This window comes from Aspergillus viridinutans (genome assembly GCF_018404265.1).
Source record: "Aspergillus viridinutans IFM 47045 DNA, scaffold_9, whole genome shotgun sequence".
Classification (NCBI taxonomy): Eukaryota; Fungi; Ascomycota; class Eurotiomycetes; order Eurotiales; family Aspergillaceae; genus Aspergillus; species Aspergillus viridinutans.
In genome coordinates, this window is record NW_025091225.1 from 118,077 (window position 1) to 142,736 (window position 24,660).

The following is a 24,660-nucleotide window of genomic DNA, read 5'->3' on the forward strand; positions in this document are numbered from 1 at the left end:
TGCTTGGTTCTTGATGATGAAGGATGATAAATAGCGTCTTGCATGCCAGTTGTTGTGTACTTGTGATTTTTGAGTTGCGACTTCGACAGGTGTATCATCTAAGGCTTTGTTACGGCAATGGATATTTATAGTGTCCCTGCTACGTTGTCTTCCTGCCGCCACATCTCCTACTAGCTAGAGATAATAGACTATGAGAGTATTTGAGGTGACTCTTCAATTCAAGTGCAGCCTCCATTCAAATGAGCTGCCTCATGTACATTTCACAAAGGGACACACACCAAACTCCAAGGATTATCAAACCACTGAAAGGAAACATCTTAAGAAATGTCAATATTTACGAGTCTGGAACTATTTTTTATAGATTTCTTCTAGCATAATTGATATCCTAGTAATGTGCTTCACCAACAGCGAGAGCAGTCCGTCTATGGCCGACGACCCCAGACAGTGTTAAACCGGAGGATCCCCCCAACCGTCTCAAACTCAACCTTGATATCCCTCAGAATCGGATCAAAGTCCTCGGCGCCAATACCCGTGCCATCCGGAAGGCCTGCACACGTTAACCCCATCCAGGCAAAGCAAAGACAAAAGCAAGGGAAGGAACTTACGCGTCGCAGCCGTCCGGAAATTAGCCACCACCTCCAGCATATTCTGCTTCGCCATCTCTCCTAACTTAGGATCCTTATTACCCGCCCTGATCGGAATCTCCATGACCTTCTCCTGCACTTCCTGCAGCCCGTACCCCTCCAACCACTGGCGCACCAGCTTCCCCGGCCGCGGATTCCAGCGGAAATGAGGCAGCATTTCAGCAACCAGGGTCTGGAAACGGGCTAGAACGGGGTATTGCTTGCGCTGCTCGGGGGTCAGATGCTCCAGGCTGCCTTCGGTGAATTGAACCCAGCCGGTGCCTGGTTTGGCGAGTTCAATGAGACGGTAGAGTGCCTGGCGGCCTTCGTCTGGGGGGAGGCAGGCAATCACAAGTTTCTGGTGGACGAGGTCGAAGGAGTTGCGCCATTCGGTTGGCCAGGGGTCGGAGATGGATTGGATTTGGAACTCTGTGTTGGCTGGGGGGTTGGCTGGGAAGGCGGTTGGGGAGACGTCGGTGCCGATTAGAGTAGGGGATTCGAGGAGGGTCGAGGCGTCTTTTAGCCAGAGGCCTGCGCAGTATTAGTCTCGAGACGATACAATATAGAAGCAGTAGGTTGGACTTACCGTTGAAGGTCCCGCTGTCGAGGACTCGGAGATTGGGTTTGTCAAAAGGCAGAGGAGCCAGGATTAGCTTGCCCATGTAGGTCTTGATCAGGTCATGTTGCATGTTCATGCGTCTCCGCTCCTGGTCCTCGTAGTTGAGGAGGTAGCCGTTTTCAGAGTCGGGGACAGTCATGGTGGCAGATTGCAGTTTTCTGGTGAAGGACGACGATGAGTGTTGGATCCGTTTGATGCTGGACTCGATAGAGATAGACCATGTATATATAGTCCACGGATAGATTCATCAGTCAGCCTATTTCGGAGACCGAAATTGAATCTCAATGACCGTATGGGTCACGGCTCGCTCATGTCATTTGTGAATGCATTCGATCTTACGATCAGCGTAGTGGCACCGGGGTCTCATCTCGGCAGATGAATCTGTAGACTAGGACCATGCTTACAGTAGAAATGAATCATGACACATCTGATATCAAAGCCTGCTTCAAAGGATACTCCGGACACATTTTGTTCTAATTTCATATGGTTCGATACATCTCACGGTAAGGTAGCACTGTAACCTCAATTTTAAGCAAATCAAGTAATCTCAACCACCACAAGATCCTACAAACCACCTCCTACAATCTCGGCCGGAATTCGACCTCTGCCTCAGCATCAGGGAAAATAGCCAATCCACCATACTTAGGAGTCGGACGAGGCCGTCCCTCGACCAGCCGTAGATCGTAGTGACGAATCACATAGGCCACAACCACCTTAATCTCCGCACTGGCAAAGAACCGCCCCGGACACGCCCAGAGCCCATGGCCAAAATTGATGTTGTCGGCCCCCGTGGAGGTGTGTTGCCAGCGATTCTCGTTGGCCCCTCCCTATTGGCGCAGACGAGCGAAGCGGAAGGCGTCAAACCGCTCCGGATTCGGATACAGAGTGGCATTCTGGTTGATCGGCTGTGCGCGCACCATCACCAGGTATCCGGGTGGAATCACATGGCCGGTCTTCAGTCGGAGCCCGTTTGGATCGGTGACGATTCGGGGGATATTGACCAACGAGGTGGGACTCAGACGTTGCGATTCACGCACGAAGCTGTCCATCTTGATCAGTCGCGGGAGGGTGGTCTTGTCAATGCTCTCGGCGCCGACGTTAGGGCCGAGGACCTGGTCGAGTTCCTCGCGTAGCTCGTCCACGACGGCCGGATACGCCGCCAGATCGAAAATGACATATGTCAGGGCATTAGACAGGTTGTAGATCGAGGCAAAAGTGGCCAGCAGTTGATCGCGCGTGAGCTGTTGTGCCGTGGCCGTCTTCCCCTGGGCCTGGTACCGCGACTTGAACCAGTCGATCATATCGCCGCCGGGGATCTTCTCCTTTGCGGGCGACAGCTTCTGCGCTTCTTGATCGGCAAGGAGCTTTGCAATCTTGCGCCCGATCAGCGCCTTATTCTTCTCTAGGGTCTTGACATCGCGCAGGAACGGCGCCACCAGCGGCCGGATCCAGTGCGGGTAGAAGCGCAGGACCATCCAGGCGCGCGAGACGTCCTGGGTGTAGTTGACGTTGGACTCGATCCAGTCTGGTTCTCGACTGAGTGGCAGCCCGACAAAGGCGCGGCCTGACAGGATCGTGGCCACCTTGGGCATGATCGATCGCGGCTTCACTCGGGTCCAGGTGTTGGGCGGGAGCTGGAGCACGGTCAACATGGCGTAGTCGATCTCGGCTGTGAACGAGGCTAACACTGCCGGAGTGTTGCGGACCAGCACATATCTCATCGCGTCGTCGAATTCGTCGGCCTTGGTGCCCATGTACGAATATTCGCCGAGGAATTGGTTGTAATGGTGCTTCTTGATGGACAGCTGGTTCTCCGGCAGCGCCTTGACGGTGTCGATTTCAGAGACGGGAACGACAACTACTTGTTGCCCTGGCACTCCCAGTGCGAACGGACTGTCTGGATACTGGTACTGTCAGCATTCTATAGGTCTATAGGAAAAGAGAAAAGGATGGGAGTACCTTGGCATGACCCTCCTCCAGCGCTTTCACAATGCCTTGATCACCAACACTTTGCAGAACCGGCAAATCCAGCGCCTTTAGACTCTTTGTCTTTTGCAAAATTAGTCGATATACCCAGTATAGCAGACCAACTCCAAACGAGACTGCGACTGCAGTTCGCAGGGGCTGGTGGAGGTAGACGGTGTCCATGGCGTGTGCTTCAGATCTCGTCTTTCTTTGCTTCAAGCGAGGCTCAATTCAATTCTATGATCAGTTCTCCATGAGCTATATGTAATTTCATTTGATTCTTTCCGATATGGCGCGACATGCGTCTTATACACCACTTGCATGGCGATTGGCCCATCCCGCGGAAACATTTTTCGGCTGCCGAGGAAAGTCCCCGAACTCTGGAAGTGTGAATAAATAGACAGGCAACCTCACCGTCGATCCCAAAGATTTTGAATTTTCTTTTAATTCTTTTCTCTGGGTGATCTCTTTTATACACTGACTATCTCATAATACCACAGACATGTCGATCGGCAAGCTACTGTCCAACGGAGCCCTCCTCGTCGACGTGCTCATCATCGGCGCAGGTCCGGCTGGCCTCTCGACGGCCACCGGCCTGGCTCGTCAGCTACACACAGCAGTAGTCTTCGACTCTGGCGTGTACCGCAATGCAAAGACCCAAATCATGCACAATGTCCTCGGATGGGACCACCGAAACCCCGCCGAGCTGCGAGCCGCAGGTCGCGCCGACTTGACCAACCGCTACTCCACCATCCAATTCCAGAACAGCACCATCGAGGCAATCAGGCAGATTGAGACACACCAGCTGTTTGAGGCGCGAGACACTGAAGGGCACCGCTGGTATGGTCGCAAGGTCGTGCTGGCGACCGGCGTCCGAGACATCCCGCTGGACATTGAGGGATACTCGGAGTGCTGGGCGAACGGCATCTACCACTGTCTCTTCTGTGATGGCTACGAGGAGCGCGGCCAGGAGACTGCCGGGGTGCTTGCTCTGGGCCCTATCGCGAACCCTCCGCGCGCTCTGCATTTGGCTCGCATGGCCAAGCGGCTCTCCGAGTCGGTCACTGTCTACACCAACGGCAATGAGCAGCTGGCGAAGGAGATCCAGGAGGCTGCAGGGGCGTCTCCTGCCGGCGCCTCGTGGCTGGAATTTGATGCACGACCCATCACACGATTCGAAAAGGGCGATGTCGCCAAGACCGTCATTGTTCATTTCGGCGAGAGCGGCGAGTCGAAAACAGAAGGCTTTTTGGTAGGTAACCGTAAACCTGAGGAAGAGATATCACGTTAACCGCTGCAGGTGTACAACCCCCAAACAGAGGTGAACGGACCGTTTGCCAAGCAGCTCGCCTTGAAAATGACAGAAGGAGGGGATATCCAGACCACGCCTCCTTTCCATGAGACCAGTGTGCCCGGGGTATTTGCAGTGGGGGATTGCGCCACGCCGTTGAAGGCCGTCACCCCTGCGGTGGCGATGGGATCTTTGGCTGCTGGAGGTCTGGTGGCTCAGCTGCAGGCTCAGCCATTGCCCGAGTTTCGTCTCGATCGGGAACTGTAGGAGCAGGTTATAACGTTGTACATAGTTTCTAATTTCTAGCTTCGTGAGGGTCAATCAAACCAAGTGACTTGCCTTGTTCCTGCCAATAGTTGAAGGCTCGTGAGCTATCCGCCTGTAAGAGATTCGTAACAAATTAGACGAGAATGAAAGACGCAAAGAAAGAGTCGCTCAGGTCCACGGTGGTGATCTGAGACTTATGTTGAAATTGCTCGCCGTGGATAGCTTCATATCACCCCGGCGGTACCAAATCGGCGACCGAAACTGCGGCATTACTAGGATAGAGGCCCCGGATGAGATAATATAATACCCAGAGAATGCGGACAAGTCCTCAATGACAGCAACTATTACCATGGCGAACTCCACCCCCCCCTCTTCGAATACAACATCTCCTTCACCACCCCAGCCAACCCGCCGTCGTGTGAGCCCAAGCTCACGGCGAAGGATCTCTGGACCGGCATCGCCCGGGTGGCAGATACACCCCAGGAATATGCGCCCTACGTATCCAGGTGCGAGGTGCTCTCGCGCAACGGCCACGGCCTGGAGCGGAAACTGACCATGGCAAACGGGGCGGTCCACAAAAGCGACGGGGAGATTATGTATCAAGACGTGTGGATTGCAGACCGTTTACTGGTGGCTAGCACTTCCGAGACTTTATCCATGTGCAATGGCTGACCTGCCCAGGTGGAAGCAAGAACCAAGGATACTGGCGCAAAGACCACCTTCCTGCTATCCTACCACGACACGGCAACCATCAGCCCCGACTCGACGGATATCAGCTTTGCCGTGATTTATGAGTTGAAGCTGGCCGGGATTGAGCCTGGCAGTCCCGAGGCGATGCGCATTCAGGCGGAATATCCCGAGCTGGCGCGCAAGGCTTGCACATCGACCGTGGAACAGATTCGGGAATGGAAGAAGAATGGGCAATTGGACGTCTGGGCTGAGGCTGCTGAAGTGCCTGTCTGGTGATTAGATAGGTGAAAATTGATGGGCTTGATTCACGATGGGCTATCGGGCATCTCAATCATCTGAGTTAATCTGAACTGAAAGATGTAACTGCATGGATTCGTAGCTATCTAGAAGTGAGAGAGAGATGATACGCGGGTAGGCTCAACCAGATGTTCCGAACTAGAGTATCCACCAAAATAACATTGGATTTGAGCGTTTTTCACCCTAGGGCAACTGAAACTAGTGCGATTCCCTAGGCTAGGCACTGAACCCTCACCACTGTGAGTTCAGTGAGGGTCAGATTCGATTTTAGCAGTTTGGTTATGCAACTCTAACTTTTCCTATTCCTCTAATACCCTTTTCTACTCCCTATCTTTAGTCTAAAGTAATAGATATAGCTTCTAAAGGTTAGTATCTTAGGTTCTAATTTTCTTTATAATTATATTCAAGATAGCCTCTATATCTATTATTATATTTATATCTTCCACAGACATATTTATACATATTTATTTAGTTATCTAGTTTCTTTATAGCTTAACCTAGGTTTTTGTCCCCACAGCGCGTTCAAGGTCATCAATAAGTTAATTTGGTTTTTAGATAGTTCACTTGGAACATCTCCAGGCAGACAGTTCACCTGTCGAGGCCTCTGTGTCGGATTCGCTCATCTTTTTCAAGATCAGTCGTCATTTCCCTTGACACCAGAGGGCTGGTGTCAACAATCGTAGAAGGAATCGATTCATGTCACGTGTGTCCCACGTTTAAAGTCACGTGTTAACTTCCGCAGGACATGCTCATGTCAGTAATCAAACATATCCTCATTCTCTCCACACCCAAGAATGGCCTCGTCGCTGTTCATAGACCTTCAGGGCCAGCCTATTCCTGACAGTCAGGTTCTAGGATATGGAAGATCAGGTGTCGTGGTTTATTCTGAAAACCCAAGCCCGGCTGCTATCAAACTCCCTTTACGACATCCCTGGAGTAGCAACGCCGACGTACAATCGAATCAGAGGATACTCCGACACGAGCAAGAAGTCTTTCAGCGTTTTCGTTCTTTCGAACCGGATCAAATTGATGGTGTTGTTCCTTGTATGGGATTATATCCAGACGCAACCCACCTCGCCTATATGAAGAATGGGGACTTGCGTGCTTACTTAGGCAAGCACACCTCAACACGCCTACAGCAGATTTCATGGTTCCGTCAGATTGCCCGGTCGCTTCAGCAGATCCACGATAAACGCGTTGTCGTTGCTGACATTGCTACTCGCAATCTTCTTCTCGATTGGGATCTGTCTATCAAAATCTGCGACTTTAGTGAGGCATCTATGTTTCCATTAGGGACACCAATGGACCTTGCCGATGACGACGGCTTTTCCGTGCAAACGGATATTGGTCAGCTTGGTGCGGTGATGTACGAGGTCATAACAGGCGAAAAGTGTTCGTTTAACCTCTTCGAAGATGATCGTGATGATGGCCGAGCCACCTGGCCTAAACGCACCTCTCTACCAAGCACTGACGGGATTTGGCTTGGTTCTGTCATTGAAAAGTGCTGGACTGAAGGAGGGTTTAAAAATACGGACTGTTTGTTGCAAGAACTGAGCATGGTCAATGTCAACGGCGAGACCGATGCCATATCGAGAGAACAAGACCCTCCACACATCCAGATCTCCCGAATCAGTAAAGCCTTTCAAAGTCCACTTTTTGCCCTTGGCGCTGTGTTCGGGATTTTCGCGATTGTTCATCGCTGGTCAAAACGTTGCTAGCGAGTGACCAGAACAAAGTATATATGTCCTGGCTCTTAGGAGGCATAGCGATCAGCTGCAACTGTCTAATTTGTGTCTTTCCTAGGAATTTTAATATCCGCAAACTTCCAATTCTTGCTTCCCCTAGGCTTCTATGATCCCCCCAAATAACCGGACGGAGGCTCTTGATGTACTTGTTCGAGCATACACTGTCAAGTTTATCAGGCCCCAACCTTCAAACCTCCCCCAGTAATGATTCCCCCACCCCTATTGCCACCGGAGTCCCCTTCTGGGTCTTTGCTGCCGCTGGCCGGGTTGCTTTGCTCACGATGCTTCGGACAGTTCGTGCGACGTCTGGTAGAGCTCGTCTGGGTTGTAGGGATCAAAACCTCACAAACGGCTCCCCGCTGTACTGCTGGAATACACCATTGGATGTGGTCTTCGACGGGATCAAATTTGATACAATCGCCTTTTGCTTTCCCTGTGCAGTGAGGGAAACTAGCTGGTGTTTTTTTCCTGTCCCAGCACATGACCCTGTGGCCGTCAGAGAAGGTCTAGGTTAACAAAGCCAGATGGGATACTGACGATCTCGCTTCCATATACATGAAGGTTGCACTTACTCTGTCGGTAACGCGTCCTGGGTGTCAATGTAGGTTATTTGATGAGCTGCGGTTTGTTGAAGAGGAGAGGGAGCTGAGCCATCCATGTTGGACAGTCGCGCTGGAGCCCATGCGTGAAAGCACATCTCACGCGCTAGATCCTTATGGCGTGGATAGTATTCTTGCATGGATTAGTGCCGATAGCCAATACTTACTCGATACGCATGCCGCGCAGGGTCCCCTTGTCGTTCCAATAGTAGCTTACCAATAATAGATCCCTACGTGGATGGGCTTGGCGCGCAGGAGGCTTCGACCTGAACAGGCGAAGCTCGCACGGGGCAAGCGAACTTCGCTCATCGGTCTGAAATCGACGTGCCAGCCATAACAAAGATACCCAAACTCTCAGCCGCTCGAATTGTGCTGACAGAAATATGAGTTAGATGCGGGAGAGGACTGGAATGCAGATGATTGCTTACCGATATCGATCCCTCATTATCATACAGCCTCATTGCCTTCAACGGTAGATCTTTCCTTGCAGACGGGCTATTGTGTGCTCTAACCGATAACTCTCACGTATACCCATCCGATCTTTGCTGAACTGGTTGTACCATGTATCCTCACGCAGGTCTTCTCTACCTTCACCAGGCATTAGAGTCCAAATGGGTTGACAAAGTGAATGAAGCTCGGCTCAACGGTCACCTTTGCTCTTGGGTATCAACTTTACACCCTTGCAAACTCCCATGCCGTATAGAAGGAGGCTTCTTGAATGGATCATACAATTTATGTCAAAGATTTATATTCGATGATGGAACGTCGTGGGTGTTGCGCCTGCCGCGAGTCTCAAGCGTGAGCCCGGGACACGCCGATGAGAAGATTATGATGGAGGCAGAGGCTCTTCATTTGATTCGAGAGAGGACGTCTATACCTGTTCCAGTCGTCAAGGCCTGGGGATCCTCAAAAGACAATCCGCTAGGGCTAGGCCCTTTTCTACTCATGGACTTTATCAGTGGCATAAGTCTTAACAACGTGTTCGCCGATGATCAATCCGGCCTGCTGAAAGAGAATCTTCGTGACGACGACATAGAGCGTGTCTATAGACAAATGGCCAGGTTCATGTTGGAGCTCTTCCAAATCAACTTCGACAATATTGGCAGCATTCCAACGCTGCAAACCGGATTTCCTGCGCCGATACGTCCTTTGACATGGAAAGCTCATGGTATTCTCCATGAAGGGGGGGTCGATGTATTCGGTATGTTTATGAAGCCTATACAGATGTCCAATGGACTAATCAGTTACAGGCGATCGGCATAAAGGATTCACCTCAGTCACCGATTATTTTCATTATCTTCTATGTCAAGATCACCAGCAGCTCAAAGACCAGCCAAATTCAGCCCTTGGGTGGCATAGCGCCTGTGAAGCACACGCATCTCTGGAGGTCTTAAAGTCCTTATTACCGGACCTCGTTGAGCCAAATTATAACTACGGCCCTTTCAAGCTTATCTGCGATGATTTTGGCCTTGGAAACTTGATTGTGAGGAGTCGCGATGACCTAGCCGTTGTCGGGGTGGTGGACCTCGAGTGGGTATACGCAGGTCCAGCACAGTTATTTGCTTCGGGGCCATGGTGGCTTCTAGGCGATAGGCCAATCAATGAAGCATGGGATTTTTACAACGGAGAACCTCCTCAAGTTGCCAGCAGGTATATGAGGTATCTCGAAATCTTCACATCGGTGCTTAAAGAAGAAGAGGTAAAGATCCCAGGGCACGAAAAGAAGGAGCTCTCAACCCTCGTTGAATGGTCCAAAACCATGGGAGCCATGTGGCTCCATATGATACTATCTGCGGGCTTTTTTGACTGTCAGTCGTTCCCATGCGGTCAGTTGCAAAGACATTACGGCTTGCGGTGGTGGCTGGATTCCGTGAAAAAGTTTGAAAACCTAGAGGAGGCTAAAGTAATTGCACAAGGCAAGGAGCTTGACTTAACCCGATACGACATGGAAGTCGACCAAATTGAAGAGCTCAAATCTCTAATGGATTGTGGGAAGCTGACGAGTGAGGAGTTTGCCGCTCGGACTCGGTTGATTCTAGCGCTCAAGCCTGATGATTCGAATGCCTGATTTGTGGAAATGGGTCAATGGTCCAGTGCCTCTCTTGCTATTGAATAAATTAGTGATCTGCTTGTCTCTTCGAATTCTGGCCGTGAAAATGAATGCTTTTCCTGAAATATCACCACTAGACTGGTAGTGGGTTGGATATGGGTTGATCCACACCATGTCTAATCCAACCCATGTGGATTATATATACCCTAACAAAGACGCATCATAACCAGTTCCTTCACAACCCCAAAATCCTCCCCATATAATCTGCCCATTTGCGAGGACCAGTTACTAACTACAGTCATCTTATCAGTCAACTTCATCAACGCCTGCAAAATGGTAATGAGAAATCCCAGCAGGCTTTGGAGCCCTGTCCACCGCCCCAGAGGCCCAGGATCTCCCTGTGCATGCTCGCTCCGTGGAAATCCAGAACTATCTCAAGGAAAAGGCCCATTCGGGAGAGTTGGAGTACACCATTTTTGCCGTGGGCGTGTTCCTAGACTATGTGGTCTCCAGGCCCACTGTGGTTGACTCAGTGAACCGGACGGCTGTGCTGTATGACGGCGGCGAGCATCCATTCAGCACGACTAGCGTCGCTAGTATTGGGAAGGCCGTAGTTGGTGCGTTGAAGAATGCCGACGCCACGAGGAATCGCGTGCTTCGTGTACACGACATGGTTTTGACGCAGAGGAAGGTTTTGACGTTGGCGAAAAAGTACACTCCGCCTGCGGAGGCCTGGACCGAATCGAGCGTCAATGCTGAAGCCGAACTTGCTGACCTTCTTAATCAAATTTCCGAGAAGGGGATGGAAATGCCTCTGGTTCTGGGGTTGCTCAAGGCCGCGGTCTTCGGCGGGAAATATCCGTCCGAGTATAAGAAGGTGGATAACGAGCTTTTGGGTCTGGGGATCAGGGGTGACGAGGAGTTGGAAGCAATGTTTGCTGTTTAATTGTAACTGTCAACAACGAGGATGAATAGTTTTTATTCTTTAACAGTAGCCTGAAAAGGCACCCAGACACTTATGGCTTAAGTTTAGAGGATGAGAGTCGGGCAGGAAGCCTGAATGTCATGCCAACCCTGATTCTGCTCTCTTCTAAAGATACCATAGAGCACTTAAATGGTGAGTTATGTGCTATTGAATTTAACGTTTAGAACTCATAATAGGATGAGACCTACTCCGTACAATTCCATGACTTGTCCATTCACATCTCCATCACTTTACTGCCTACTGCCTTATGCCTCATGCTCCACTAGATGCTACTAAAGAGCGGTGACATACGAATGTCTAAGAGCATATTAGATAACCTCTCCTTAGCCTTCTGTAACCAGGAATGGAGTCGGGGACCAAAATTACCTTATTGGATTTGTTTCAAGAGGATTTAAGTCTGATCACGACGACTATCGAAGCCTTTGGCGGTGCTGACGGGCTGGAGAAGAGAAAGAACAACCTCAACTATCCCACCAGCAAGTATGCCAACTTGCGCGCTGGGTTCCCTGGTCTGTGAGGCTGGACTCTGGAGCAGGTTCAACCGTTCAAGTTATGGACTACACCCTTGGTAATTGGGATGTGGGGGTTTGGTTGTAGGTTACTTTCTGCATCCTAGTTTCTTACTTGTAAGAGACTCTAGCTTTGCGTGATAGATATGTGACTTGAGCATATTTTCTTTCTTCTTTCGCCATATGCTTCTTACAAGCTGAGATTACCTGCTACTGAGTGACTGAGCGGCTTGGCGAGTAGAATTAGAGAAATTATCTTATCCTTGAATGTAGAAATTGTAATATTGGGAGTCTTTGGGACCTGTGAATTACTACATGCAGTAGTTTTGCTGTTTCTGGGTTGGCACCCAATACACCGTCGCGTAACCTCCGCCTCGATGCTGCGACAAAAAAGGCGCTGACCTTGCCCTTTCGATCTCTTTTTATCCTTCCTTCCTCCCTCCCTCCATCTCCTCTATCTTGCACTCATTGTTGCCCTTCCCTTTCGCCTCCGCCCACTGCGCATTAGCTTTCAGTCAGTCCCATCCGCTTTCCTTTCGCCGGAGATGCTGCTCGATCCGACGCCAAGGTCGGTCTGGCTATTCCATCGATAGAAGCAAAAGTACATACGAGGACTTGCTGAAAAATGAGAATTATGGTGTGGATGTAACCGGTGATGTGAGCCAAATCACCAAGTCACGCTTTACAGTGGCTCGAACTGCTGTCTACATAGTTGAGTCACACCAACTGTCAATGATAGGGCAAAGCTACATATAACAGGGGCAGGTCTCTGGTGTACTGGGCGGGGCAAGGTGAGGAGGGGAAGAGGGACATACATTACACATTTAGAAAAGCTTTTGAGGCCTTAGGACTCCCTTCCTAGAAAGGTTTAGAGGGATGTGCGAGAGTCCTTGAGAAGGGGTGAACACCGCTGCCTTAAAGTTGAGGTCACGGTATGCCAGGGCCCAAGAGCAGGGATTTCCATAGGCAGCGGACCTAGAGTGATACTCGTTTTCAGATACTTGGGTACTTGCGGGAGTAACCCGTGGACATCTCTCGGAAGCTTTAACCAAGCGAGAAGCGAATTCGCTTTTATTTATTTTCGAAGGCTCTGGTTCTAGCAAAATAGCCAAGGCTCCTTCGGGTTTCCCATTGCACACTGAGCGATGAGATTTAGTGCCATCTGTTGACCCGTTCTATCTCATATTGTCGCTCCGAATAGTCGCTCCAATCGTTTCCAGATGGACAAGGCAAATCAGAAATCTTGCGTGCAAAAAAAGATACCCCCTCGCCCACATCGGGGAAATCCGCGACTCCTTCAAAGCTAGCGAAGTTTTTATCCTTGAAGTTGATAGTGCCGTTGCTTTCCTCGAAGTGGATCATGCCTTCGCCCATCTCGCGGCATTTGAGCTTGAGTAGATATTTGCGAGGCTGACCTTGCTCTGCCTTATACTTCTTTGGCCTCGTCATAGGTTTAGAAGCCGGTGGATTTCTCTTAGCGCCTAGCTTGACGTTCTCCTTGGCTGGAACACTATCCTCGTCATCAGTTTCCTCTTCAGATCCCTCTTCATCCATAGAATCGTTCCAGTCGGATTCATCGTCGCGACTGGCTTGAGCACAGTATTCATCCAGGGCAGACTTCTCGGAACAGATAATCATAACCCCTTGAAGAACCCCGAAATCAAAGTCGGCTTGGAAAACTCCAGGTGTATCGGTCCGATGGATGTCAAGGCTGAGATCACCTGCCATGTCTGGCCACCCCCTCTCAATAGTCTCACAGTCGACAATGTAGGTGCCGACGGGGGTGACATCCTCTGTCTGCTGGCTACGGCTGTTGAGATAGTCCCTATGCATTTTTTCTCGCTCATTCTCCCGCTCGTCTTCCTCGTTCTGTAATCGCCTTGCCTCCTCGGCAGGGTACTGATTGGCTGCCTTTTCCACGGACGCTCTATCCCAACCCATGAAAATGACCTGAGTCTTCGGTCCAAAGGCTCTCATATGGTGTAGACCAGTGATCTTGCTGGCAGCTTCAATCATCTGCCCGGAACGATATTGGCTGTATCGATCAAGGGGTATGCCAACCACAGTGGTCGTTTTCGTACGATCAGGTTGATCATCAGATAAGAAATACTTTTGCATGACCCAGTCAGGCTCGGAAGAGAGTTGCTCAGGGGTACGTTGGCTGATCCATTCTGCATGCATCTGCTTTTGCAGCGTCATAATGCGGTCAGGGACCTGATCGCACTTCCCAGCTTGGAGGGCTGCCTTCATTAATGCAGTTCCCTGGCCAGTGAATTCACGTTCTTCGAACTGCACCCCATAGTGTTTCAACTGAGCACGGACGAAGTGGGGGTTATCTCTTAATGCCTTCTGCCCTTCGCGGGAGAGCTTTGGCAAAAACATGCTCCGAAGTCGAGAACCTTCGATTCGATCCATACGACCAGGGTCTGCCATGAAGCGGCCAAACTCTGAGACGAACCCATCGCGACGAATATCATTGTAGTGGTTCGAAGACATTGTGATCGGCAAGCTGAGCTCAGAGGAGGGCGAGAAAAACAGCGGGATCTGGAAGCGAGAGACCACTAGAAGGAGAGGAGCGGATGCAGATGAGTGTATGGACCAAGAGTGGTCTCCCAGAAAGGAAACGATATCTCCCAGGGCGGTGGGCGCTGACTCCTCAGGCATCCCCACCTGATCACCAGGACTATTACTCGACTTAGTCTAGTGCAACCGGCCTGACAATCTAGGCATTAATCTGCAATGAGACGCAAAGTCCTGTGTTTACTTCTCGATCAATCTACGTCTCTCTGCTCTGATACTGAATATACTGTTTTCGCTCGCTTCATTCCGTTCTTTCCGGCCAGAATTCCTCCCAGCGTCGACCGAATTCCTCTGGTGCTTCCACTCGGCGTGCCAAAGTGCAACCAACCCACTCCATGGAATGAATGCTGAGAAGACTACAACGAAACACGCTTCAAAGCAACAGAATGACTTGCATGCTATCAGTAACACTACCATTAAAACAAACGCCAAAGATCCATCTCCAGCGGAAAGGCCACCTCAGAGCCGCAGATTGGTAGAATGGATATCACTCAAAGATCCACCCAATGGTGTCATCCCAAATAGCGACGGACTTTTTGCGACCCTCCAAGAGATACACAAACTCAAAGAATGCATCGTTATCGCTCGAGGCCGTCCACGTGAACTAAGCGAGATTGAGTGGTTGATTATCGGTAAGCAGCATTAACCTTTCGATGTAAGAAGATGCTATGCCGTCTCCTAGATATCCAATAATTAACCAACTACTAGAGTGGAGAAGCAGCGGAGACAGGGAGGAGTTTCTTACCTCAGAGCTTTTCCTCAGATTGAATGAAGCCCTTGCACATCGCTCATGGAGCCAAGAAGTGGCCTGGCCGATCCGTGATGGTGGGATGATCATACGCGCAAACCCGCTTTTCCCTCCACAGAGGCTTTATGAGGTCCTGACAATCTATTTCCCTGCAGACTTAGATCAGGAAGCTATCTACTCCATTGAAATGTTTACAGGGCTACCATGCTGGCACATTGATGGTGAAGACCCAGCTGAATATCCCTCGGCGGCGCTCAAGTCCCAGATTCCTGCATGGATAGAGGGGACTTGTGAGTACCAGAGGCAAGCTGCAAGGCGGTTAGCTTATTTCATTGAGTTCACTAATGAGGAAGGAGAATGAATCTATAAAGAAAAGGTGAGGTCTAATCCACGCGGAAGGCCACCCTGGGACGTTATGGTGAATTTCTTCGACAAGCTGAAAGATCTCAGGATGATCGGGTACGAATCGCTGCATGTTGAATTCATGGAGGTTGTTCACTATATACCAGAGAACTACGTACCAGAGCCTCCCCGACCTATATATCCTGAAGCGATGAAGTGTTTAGATGGTTTGGCAGCCTACGACTCAGATGTATCATTATAGACGGAAAGGAATGGCAGAGCAGTTGCACAGGGTGGCACCAATGGTCGTTACAGCAGCTTATCTTCATCCTGATTCTCATGGGGAATAGCTGGATTATGGCAGTCTAGAATAGATAGATTAATATCTAGTTAACCCTCTAAGACATCCTCAACAGCCAGAAATAAGCCAGGATCACATGTATAGGAACCTAGAAGAAGAAGGTAATCAACAGTCTTATTTCTACTTACTATCTACAGCAGGTCCCGAACTTCAGGCCAGTATTTTACAGGGTCTTTTAGAGTAATTCCACTGTGTGGTCGCCATCCTTAATAAGCCATAAAGGCTATGGCAAGCCTGCATCTCTGATATTAATCAGATTATCAGAGTGTTAAGGGTGATCCTAAGACTAGCAGTATTATAGCTAATTATAAGTATAGTAGCCTAATCTGACCCATGTGTCCCTCCACATCTTAAAGCATAGTATAAAGCTATATTACTCCAACCTAAATCTTCTAGACCTGCTAGGTGATACACAAGTTCAAAGTGACCCTTATAGATATGGCCGGTATCATCCTCAAAGTCAGGCCATATAAGAAGCACATAGTTATATTGTAATATCTACAATCTCTGTCCGTGCACTTCCCCATAGTCAGGTAGCAGACTCAATGTAGCATACTCCGGCCCTTAACCTAGGCACCATAGAAGACACCCAGCTTTCAAACAGATGATTGTACTATTCTGCTGAGTAGGTCCTACATACTTATCAGATCCGCAGACACCATTTGGCCACTCATGACCTGGTGCCCGATCCTCGCGATCCATAGCGGTTGATGGACTTTTAGTGGCACCGGCAGCAGCCCTGATTCGTCTGTCTGGCACATTTGGGTGTAAGTGTCCCCCAGATATTCCTCCATTCAACGGCGAGGGAACTTGCAGGCTCGCAGCTGAAGGATCCAGGTCGACTGACTAATCGGATTTCGCTGTCCAGATGGGAGCCGCCCTTGCGATTTGGCCTAAATAGTCCCTCGTTGAAAAGAATCAGACCTTCATTTGATTTCGAACTTGCATATAGATTCCTAGTCATATCGAAACCTTACAAGTGTATCTCATTTCAAAAACAGAGAATGCTCCGAACCACAGATCGTAGTTGGAGATCGAAGTATTGCAGAGGCCGCCCAGACTGATTTAGAGACAATTACCAAACCTTAGTTTTACTGCACTAAATTATCTTTATATAGTTCCAATTGTATGTGGCTCATACAACTTTGCATGTAACGGGGTTTAGCTCAGCCAATTATTTGGTAAATTACCTTCCTCCTTACTTTGGATTCAGGTCAAAAAAGCACCACCGCGAAGGTCTAGGTTTCACAGGGAAGTTGCATTCGTGCTAGACCTCCCAAATCTCGATAATGCCATTCATATTCCCAGTTGCCAAAAGTTTGCCGTCCAGCGAGAATGCCACACAATGAACCCCGGCTGAATTATTTTTGAGGGTGCGCTGCAATTCTCCTGTTGCAGGGTCCCAGAGTTTAACCGTTTGGTCATGAGACCCTGATGCCAATAGTTTGCCATCTGGCGAGAATGTCACCGAGCGAACTGCCTCCGAATGTCCCTCGAGCGTGCGGCACTGCACTCCCGTAGCAGGGTTCCAAAGTATGACGGTTGTATCATCAGACCCAGACGCCAACAGATGACCGTTCGGCGAGAACGCCACACAGTGGACATCCTTCAGATGACCCGCGAGCGTGCGCTGTTCGATTCCTGTGCTAGGATTGAAGAGCTTGATCGAGTAAAAATTATGTATCGCTGACGTGGCTGCCAATAGCCCACCATCCGGTGATAGAGCGAGGTGGCTGCTGAACATGTTATCGAGCGTGAGGCGGATGGTTCCTGTGGCAGGCTCCCAGAGCCTGAGTGCACCTCTACCCCCAGTGGCTAACACTCGACCGTCCGACGAGAATGCCAGGGACCAGACATGATCGCCAGTTGTCCTCTGGTAGGTGTCGAGCGTCCGGAGCGCAGCCCCGGAGACAGGATCCCAGGTTCTGACGACCTGTTCTCGGTAATGCCAGTTACCACCCCCTCCAGATGCCAACACTCTGCCATCGGGCGAAAATGCAACAGCAAATGCATAGCCCTGATGCTTTCCGATGGTACGCTCAATGCCCCTCTTGAGTGTCCAGAGCCTGACGGTACCGTCCTCAGATGCGGATGCCAGTTCTTTACCATTTGGCGAGAATGCTATATCCCAAACCGTGCCAGGATTACCCTCATCTAGCTCGAGAGTACGACAGCGACTCGTAATTTCCTCTGCCGCAGCCTTTCTTTCTTCTTCAACCTTTCTCTCATCTTCAGCCTTCCTTTCTTCTTCAGCCTTTCTCTCTTCTTCAGCCTTTCTTTCTTCTTCAGCCTTTCTCTCTTCTTCAGCCTTTCTTTCTTCTTCAGCCTTTCTCTCTTCTTCAGCCTTTCTCTCTTCTTCAGCCTTCCTTTCTTCTTCAGCTTTTCTCTCTTCTTTAGCCTTCCTCTTCGCTGCGTCGGCCCTCCGATCATCTTCGGACAGGTCCTCTTCCTTTGATGAATCATCTTCTAGTTCCTTCAACAACTTGTGATAGCCCGCATCCTTGGCTAACATGAATGGTGTATTCCCCTCATCATTCAGCGCATCCCTATCAGCACCCCACTTTATCAGCATCTTGACCAGTGCGACATCGCCCATTCTCGTCGCGACGTGAAGAGCAGTATCCCCAGTGTCATCAGGAGTATCAATGTCCGCTTCTTTCCGGAGCAACAGGCGCACGACGTTTGTGTGTCGGCCTCTGGTTGCCCACAGTAGGGCTGTATTTCCGGCGTTGTCTGCCGCCTCGATATCGGCATCTTCCTCTAGCAGGATTCGGACCAATTCTCGATGGCCCCGAGTGGCTGCTAGGAGTAAGGGGGTCTGTCCTTCCTCGTCTCGTTGATGGACGTCAGCTCCGCTGTCCAGCAACTCCCGGACCTCGCCTTCATTGCCGTCGCGGGCGGCATACAGGAGTGCGCCGTCTTCCATTCTGGGAGTCGCGCAGGTGGTGTAACGGAGTTATCGATCTGGGATGTAGACTGGCAGTCTAGTTAGAAAAAGTGCTGTGGTACTGTATGCCAGATGATTTTGAAACTTCTTCCTAGCCCTGACCTGTACTTATATGTCTGACTGTCCAAACACCCCGCCCAAGGTTCGCCTCTCCGTGGCGTCCTGATTGGCTCTTGTTTGAAACGACATTACCCATGCGTGGCGCACGAGTACTCCGGCAGTTTGCTCGTGTATACTACCTATTGGTGAACTTCCCCTGTCGTTATCACCTTGTCCTCAGACACATTGACCAGATTCAGCACCATACAGAGCAAAGTCTCTCTGCATGGGATTGGAGATACCATATGATGGTCACAAGATCTGACGCAACTGGTTGTCATGCAAGGCTACTTTGGTGTCTCACAAAATGTGAGATGTTGGCAGATTAGTTAGGAATCATTCTGTATATTTTCTTCCCTTTTTTTTCCCCGAATTAAAGACAGGGCAAGCCAGCATCTCCATTAACGAAGAGTATGATGCTTTGAAAGGTGATCCGTGCTGGCTCATTAGGACAACTACTGAGGCCAAATCCCCTCGGAAGGAGGGTGTACAGGATTAATGGCTTGCCTACCAGTTTACAGTAACTGATATCTGGCTAGATTAAGAGTGCCCTAAGATCGGGGATGCCGATCCTTAGGAAGTGATCCCCTCGTCTGTGAACTAACAGGAGTTCCTCCTAATAATTCCGTCCGACATGTCAGGAGGGGTGTGACTGGTGCTGACTGCATGCGCTTAGCGCTCTCAACTTGAACCTGCCAGTGGTCTCTGCAAGAACCGCGAGTGGTGGCTGGCTGGCTGACATCTCACTCGCAGAACGGAAGGAAGCGCCTTGGTGAACAGAAAATAAATATGCCACGGGCCCACGGGCATCCGAGAGGGCAGTCATCCATTGTTTTCTATGTATTTCCCGGTTTCCGGCTCATGGCGCCGATTCTGGAAACGCTGGTCAGCAGGAACACAATGTTCGACCCGTCTCTTATTGCGGACCAGTTGAAAACCCAGTGGACTACACCGTCGGATGTATTCAGTATTTTGCTTATCTTGGGTGGTGACGTTGTTGCGAGGGCCCTGGCGCAGTTGGCTGGCGGTGGATTCACTCCTGTTGCTTTTTCCTTTGGTATGGCCCCCCCTGGGAATCAATAGGTGGTCGTTATCGGTACTCATGAAACAGGTTGGGTTACCTATGCGATTTCAGCACTTGGGCAGGACCGCCTCATGCTGCAGGATGCGGATACGCCGTGCCGGGTCATCAACGCCAGGACCGGAGTGACGCGAGACAACACCAGCTGGGTTCTGGGCCGCATCATGCGGGATTTCGAATTCTGGAAGGACCGACAAACTCTTGACAAACTCCACACTCTTATAGACTATAAGTGGAGGGCGATGAGACAGCGAAACCCAGATGCTCGTGTCCCGAAATTCGCGGGGCTTGTTGTGAGTGTATACAAGCCTAGCGAAACCCAACCGCCGGGGATCCCTGTGCGAGACGGCCTTTACTGGAGTGGGGCCGTTGTTCTCACCCTGCAGCTGTTCATTGCTGCCATCCCATGTGGTCTTTTCGGTGACTGGGGAATCCTCATGATCACCGCGGTCGGAATCATCCTGTCCTTAATCACCGGGTCCCTTCCCGCATGGGCACGCGAAAAATGGCCCTGCCGCCGTGATTCCGAGGACGGCTATATCTTGACAGGCGGGTATGGAAATCAGCATGCCATCATCATTCTGGGGAATGGCCACGGGCTGAATCTGGAGGATCTGGCCGTAGGTGGGGGTAATGATATGGAAGTCATCCAGGGCCTCGGCACAACGGTTGCAATGTTTTTGCTGGCGGTCTCTTGGGTCTTGCTGCTCATAACCGCGTCTGCGCTCAAGACGAACTCGTGGTTTCTACTAGCCATTGGATCTGTCGGGATGATCCACAAGAGCTATATGCCTAGATGGTACCGTAGGCCGGAGAATTACGGGATCCCTCTAGAGTTCGAATGCGTTATCGGGGAGCCGAAAGTAATGTCCACCTTGCTTGAGGTCGAGAGAAGGTACCATCGTATTGGGCGAAATATGCTGCGTGACTTGTTTCCCGACCAACTGAGGCCCAGTGAAGGGCGAGAATGGGAAGCCGTAGAAGAGGCCTGGAAGGAAAAGTATGCGAAGGAAAGAGCACAGGATCCCATAACCCTCCTCGGTGCCTGATCTTGGACGAAGGCAGATGATCGACGTTGAGGGGATTGGATGCAGATGCTGCTGCTACCTAACTTAGAACAGGTCTCAAACTATATAGGTCCCGTCATATAGGTTGCCATTCTCTCTCAGTCATTATCGCCGAAGAAAACCCTTCCAGGCAACCAGTTGTCGTTACAAGATTTGAACCGAATAGTGCACCCATTCAACAAGTCCATGTCATGGCCACTCAAGCCCCAGCCATCCAATTCTATATTCTCCTTGATCCGCACTGGATTTACGGTTTTGGGTACTACACTGGTGCTGCGCTGGATGCCCCACATAATTCTTTAGACGTTAGTACAAGGATTGCTATATAACCATAGAGATATTGCGTACAAGATTTGCTGCGGTGATTTCCCCTTACGTTGGGAGAGGTCAAGCACCACCGGGTCTTCGAATAGCGGAGAATCCGCGGACCCCAGACAAGAATACGCTGTGCAGTGGATGCCACGGTTGTTGCAATAAATGAGAATCCTCCGAGAGGGACAGTAGGGGTGAAGCTATAGCATGTTAGAAGGACCGAGTCAAGTCGAAAAAACGTAGCAGGTACCTCAATTTGATTGACTGCAGGCACCACTTTGCATGACTGATGGCTCAACAGTCGCTGGAGATGAGTGATGCCAAAGTTCGAAACCCCAATGTTGTGCACTTTGTGCGTTCGCACCTTTTGCATTTCCTCCCTGTACAAATCAGAGATATGATCCCATTATTGCTCATACAATGCCGTACCATGTGTTGATGAAGTTCCAATTGTTAAGCTGGGTAGCAGAATCATTGGGGCTTGTCGATACAGGCCAATGCTTATGAAGTCAGCCGTTACTCCTCACAGGTTTCTAGTCAAACCCTCATACCATGAGATAGAGGTCAACATAATCCGTGCCTAACGCACCGAGAGACAGCTCCAGAGCTTCCTCAACGCGGGTATGCCACCTATTGTCCAGTTTGGTGGTGATCCAAACCTGGTTTCGGGGAACACCAGAGTCCTTAATGGCTTGTCCAATCTCATGCTCATTGCCGGAAGACTGTGCCGTATCAATATGACGATATCCGACTCCCAATGCTATACGAACAGCCTCGTAAACCTGCCCGGGTCGCTCTGCTCTGCGAGTGCCCAGACCAACGGCGGGAATTGAAGCTCCTGTATTGAGGCGAAAGAGTTTGTGCCTGTTATTGGGAAAAGAGGGGGTGCAAAAAGAGGCGACGGCTACTCGACTAGTGAATGCTTTTGACAAGGACCGGTTCTTTGCAGCACCCGAAACCCCGGTCGACAATGGTAAGAAAGGGCGTTGGACCTGTCTACTTGCAAAGGACGATTTTATGGCGTCGACAACCGAAACCGTGTGCAGCACGTTTGCCAAAGAGGTTGCAAAGTCGGGCTGACGGCCAGAAACCCAGTCGCCGAATTCTTGAGCCATCGACTGAATGACTTGGTTCTCGTTCGGCTGATGCTTGATATTCAACGTCTCTCGACCTCGAGTGTCATGGTGAGTGATATCGTGTCCATCAAGACTTAGGGTACCATTGGTTCCAGTCACGGTAATAGATTGAGCATTTCTATGAGCGACGCGTGATAAGCGTATATGGCCTATACAATTCTTAGGACCCCATTCCATCATGATGTCGGAGATATCGTCACCACCGTATCTTTGCAAAGGTCGCACGGAGGAGACCTGATGCGCCATCACAGAGGTAGGAGGACCAAATAGCCACACGAGAAGGTCGAGCATGTGGCATCCCAGGTCTTCCTATTTGTGCTTTAAAGTCAATCTTCCATACTGTTCGCTGCATGGGCGGGCCTTCACCTACTGTGACTCCGACCCCAGAGTCGGCACGCCATGTTTCCTCCAGGTTTGTGATGTTCAATGCGAGGTTAGCCTCGACTGCGGCAGCATCGCCAACAAGTGCGAGCAGGCTTTTGAAATGCAGAAAGTGTGGCTCGAAGCGCTTCTGAAAGGTAACTCCAATTCTCACAGGCAGGTTTCTCATCCAGTTATACTCGACCATTGACTCCGCAACAGGCTTTTCTTTTAGGATAGAAACGGCCTTCGCTGCTAGAGCGGTGATGCATTCCACGTGGGCGCCATGAGGCACAGATACAACAGCAAAGTCCGGCGTGTGGCTCTGCAGGAGCTGGGATAGGGACTGATAGGTGGGAACGCCTGGGTGTTTGACGGAAAAAGTCTCCAGTGCCGCAAGGTTGGTATCACAAACGGCGATAATTGAAAAGGATGGGCTACCCAGGAGACTGAGGAAATGGGTTCTGTACCCCCGGTATCCGAGGCCTACCAAGGCGATGCTGTAGGCTTTCGATGTTACTGGGACATTTGGCAAGGGCTGAGACTTAAACCTGTAAGCGGCGGGTTGGTATTTTGTTGAGCTGGCCCTGACGAAGGTTCGGGCTTGCACGAAAACCGGCCGAAATACGACCATCATGGTCGTTTGCCAAGTAACGGCGCGATGGAGCGATCGTTCGACGGATAGGTTGATTGGACCTCAGAAGATGGAGAGCGAATGGCACACTCGTGCTCTTATGCCAAGGTCCAGGCACATCAAATGAGTTTCGACTTGGGGAGACGGAGAGCAGCAGAGCCTCATAGTCTGTAGTCTGTACAGCTCATCATTTTGCAGAAACAAGAATGTATCGAGCCGGCCGAACGCTAGAGCTAGACGCCGATCAGGGTACCCTTGGCTATTTGAAATGACTGCTCACATGGGTTTCCTTGTCCAGCTGTTTGCCTGGGGATTTGCGCAATATCATCCTTTTCTCGCCAAGAGACGCGGCCTTGCTGCATCTTGATCACATCACTGCCCTCAGATGCGGGGCACCGTAAGAGGCAGAAGGAAGCCATCAACCCAAGCCAGCGCGAGAGGCTGCCCTCAATTCGCACATGGGCAACCTAAAGCCCCCACCTTCTTGGGCACATAATTCGTCCAGTAACTCCTGAACACGACTGAGGGCACACTTCAGCTTTAAGAATCAAGTGACAGCCTGGACATGTTCCATATCTTTTCGAAAGCCTAAGACAGCAATGTATCTGCTCTAAGCCTCGTTTTTCATTGGATGACAGCTGCTCTTCTCGTCAATGCCCAACTGACACGGACCGGAACCTGGACGATTAAATACAGAGGATATTCCGCCTTGCTCAGCCTTGTCTTAATGCGCTCGAAGTCTGGCTAGTCCGACTGTCGATCTTCATTGCCTCTCTTGTCTACCCCCTCATCGCCACAAGTTTCCTCCACTTTCATATTCATACTTGATTTCCCTGAAGTGTCCATGTTCTCTTCCTGGAAGATTCTTTGAGCATAGACCCCTTTTAAAATCAATCCCTTGGACTGCAGACGTTGCTAGATGCGAACGAGGTGGATATCTCTCTGGGTCGCTTAGGCCCTAGCTACTGGCTTAAATACATGCCCTTACTGGCTGGGTATGTCTTTGCTGGTGATCAATTCCGCGCTAAAAAGCCAGCATTCACATTGTATAATGTCTCCAGCGGTATCATAACGGCGAATCAAGGTCTTGTGAAGCTCTTGATAAAAGAGCTCCCAAGCTGGGGGTAGAATCTTGGTTTCACTCAACTTACCCAGTGCGCCTACTAAGAAGGTTCGAGACTGGGCCATTACCAAAATATACTACGCCTTCAGCGTAAAAAGGCGAAGTTGAGTACGCAAAAGACTCTTTCACTCGGCAAATATAGTTGGGGCTTTGGAAACTTCACTCCTATTCCATTCAACCCGGTCCCCCTGACTGACCATATCACGGGCAGCGCACCCCCGAACCAAAGG

At 50.3% G+C, this 24,660-nt stretch overlaps 10 protein-coding genes across 10 annotated transcripts; 5 read left to right on the forward strand and 5 right to left on the reverse strand.

Annotated features, from left to right (window-relative positions):
- Positions 1–422: 422 nt before the first annotated feature.
- gliN (N-methyltransferase gliN) lies at positions 423–1,381 on the reverse strand (the record flags this gene model as incomplete). Its single annotated transcript, XM_043272803.1, has 3 exons — positions 423–547; positions 606–1,154; positions 1,210–1,381. The coding sequence occupies 3 exons, from the start codon at positions 1,379–1,381 to the stop codon at positions 423–425; spliced, it is 846 nt and encodes a 281-aa protein (XP_043128738.1).
- A 439-nt stretch (positions 1,382–1,820) lies between these two features.
- Positions 1,821–3,390, reverse strand: gliF (cytochrome P450 monooxygenase gliF; the record flags this gene model as incomplete). The annotated part of the gene is made up of 3 exons (XM_043272804.1): positions 1,821–2,069; positions 2,160–3,152; positions 3,202–3,390. The coding sequence occupies 3 exons, from the start codon at positions 3,388–3,390 to the stop codon at positions 1,821–1,823; spliced, it is 1,431 nt and encodes a 476-aa protein (XP_043128739.1).
- A 319-nt stretch (positions 3,391–3,709) lies between these two features.
- gliT (thioredoxin reductase gliT) lies at positions 3,710–5,731 on the forward strand (the record flags this gene model as incomplete). Its single annotated transcript, XM_043272805.1, has 4 exons — positions 3,710–4,459; positions 4,508–4,761; positions 5,077–5,395; positions 5,447–5,731. 4 exons carry the CDS (start codon positions 3,710–3,712, stop codon positions 5,729–5,731), a joined length of 1,608 nt encoding a protein of 535 aa, XP_043128740.1.
- Positions 5,732–6,546: 815 nt separating this feature from the next.
- Positions 6,547–7,470, forward strand: Aspvir_009668 (uncharacterized protein; the record flags this gene model as incomplete). Its single annotated transcript, XM_043272806.1, has 1 exon — positions 6,547–7,470. The coding sequence occupies one exon, from the start codon at positions 6,547–6,549 to the stop codon at positions 7,468–7,470; it is 924 nt and encodes a 307-aa protein (XP_043128741.1).
- Positions 7,471–9,041: 1,571 nt separating this feature from the next.
- Aspvir_009669 (uncharacterized protein) lies at positions 9,042–10,164 on the forward strand (the record flags this gene model as incomplete). The annotated part of the gene is made up of 2 exons (XM_043272807.1): positions 9,042–9,297; positions 9,347–10,164. 2 exons carry the CDS (start codon positions 9,042–9,044, stop codon positions 10,162–10,164), a joined length of 1,074 nt encoding a protein of 357 aa, XP_043128742.1.
- A 137-nt stretch (positions 10,165–10,301) lies between these two features.
- Aspvir_009670 (uncharacterized protein) lies at positions 10,302–11,092 on the forward strand (the record flags this gene model as incomplete). The annotated part of the gene is made up of 2 exons (XM_043272808.1): positions 10,302–10,305; positions 10,503–11,092. 2 exons carry the CDS (start codon positions 10,302–10,304, stop codon positions 11,090–11,092), a joined length of 594 nt encoding a protein of 197 aa, XP_043128743.1.
- Positions 11,093–12,792: 1,700 nt separating this feature from the next.
- Positions 12,793–14,136, reverse strand: Aspvir_009671 (uncharacterized protein; the record flags this gene model as incomplete). Its single annotated transcript, XM_043272809.1, has 1 exon — positions 12,793–14,136. The coding sequence occupies one exon, from the start codon at positions 14,134–14,136 to the stop codon at positions 12,793–12,795; it is 1,344 nt and encodes a 447-aa protein (XP_043128744.1).
- A 2,802-nt stretch (positions 14,137–16,938) lies between these two features.
- On the reverse strand, positions 16,939–18,597 carry Aspvir_009672 (uncharacterized protein; the record flags this gene model as incomplete). The annotated part of the gene is made up of 1 exon (XM_043272810.1): positions 16,939–18,597. The coding sequence occupies one exon, from the start codon at positions 18,595–18,597 to the stop codon at positions 16,939–16,941; it is 1,659 nt and encodes a 552-aa protein (XP_043128745.1).
- Positions 18,598–19,617: 1,020 nt separating this feature from the next.
- Positions 19,618–20,847, forward strand: Aspvir_009673 (uncharacterized protein; the record flags this gene model as incomplete). The annotated part of the gene is made up of 2 exons (XM_043272811.1): positions 19,618–19,774; positions 19,829–20,847. 2 exons carry the CDS (start codon positions 19,618–19,620, stop codon positions 20,845–20,847), a joined length of 1,176 nt encoding a protein of 391 aa, XP_043128746.1.
- A 116-nt stretch (positions 20,848–20,963) lies between these two features.
- On the reverse strand, positions 20,964–23,310 carry Aspvir_009674 (uncharacterized protein; the record flags this gene model as incomplete). Its single annotated transcript, XM_043272812.1, has 6 exons — positions 20,964–21,162; positions 21,214–21,377; positions 21,428–21,557; positions 21,607–21,677; positions 21,729–22,622; positions 22,684–23,310. The coding sequence occupies 6 exons, from the start codon at positions 23,308–23,310 to the stop codon at positions 20,964–20,966; spliced, it is 2,085 nt and encodes a 694-aa protein (XP_043128747.1).
- Between the last annotated feature and the right edge of the window lie 1,350 nt (positions 23,311–24,660).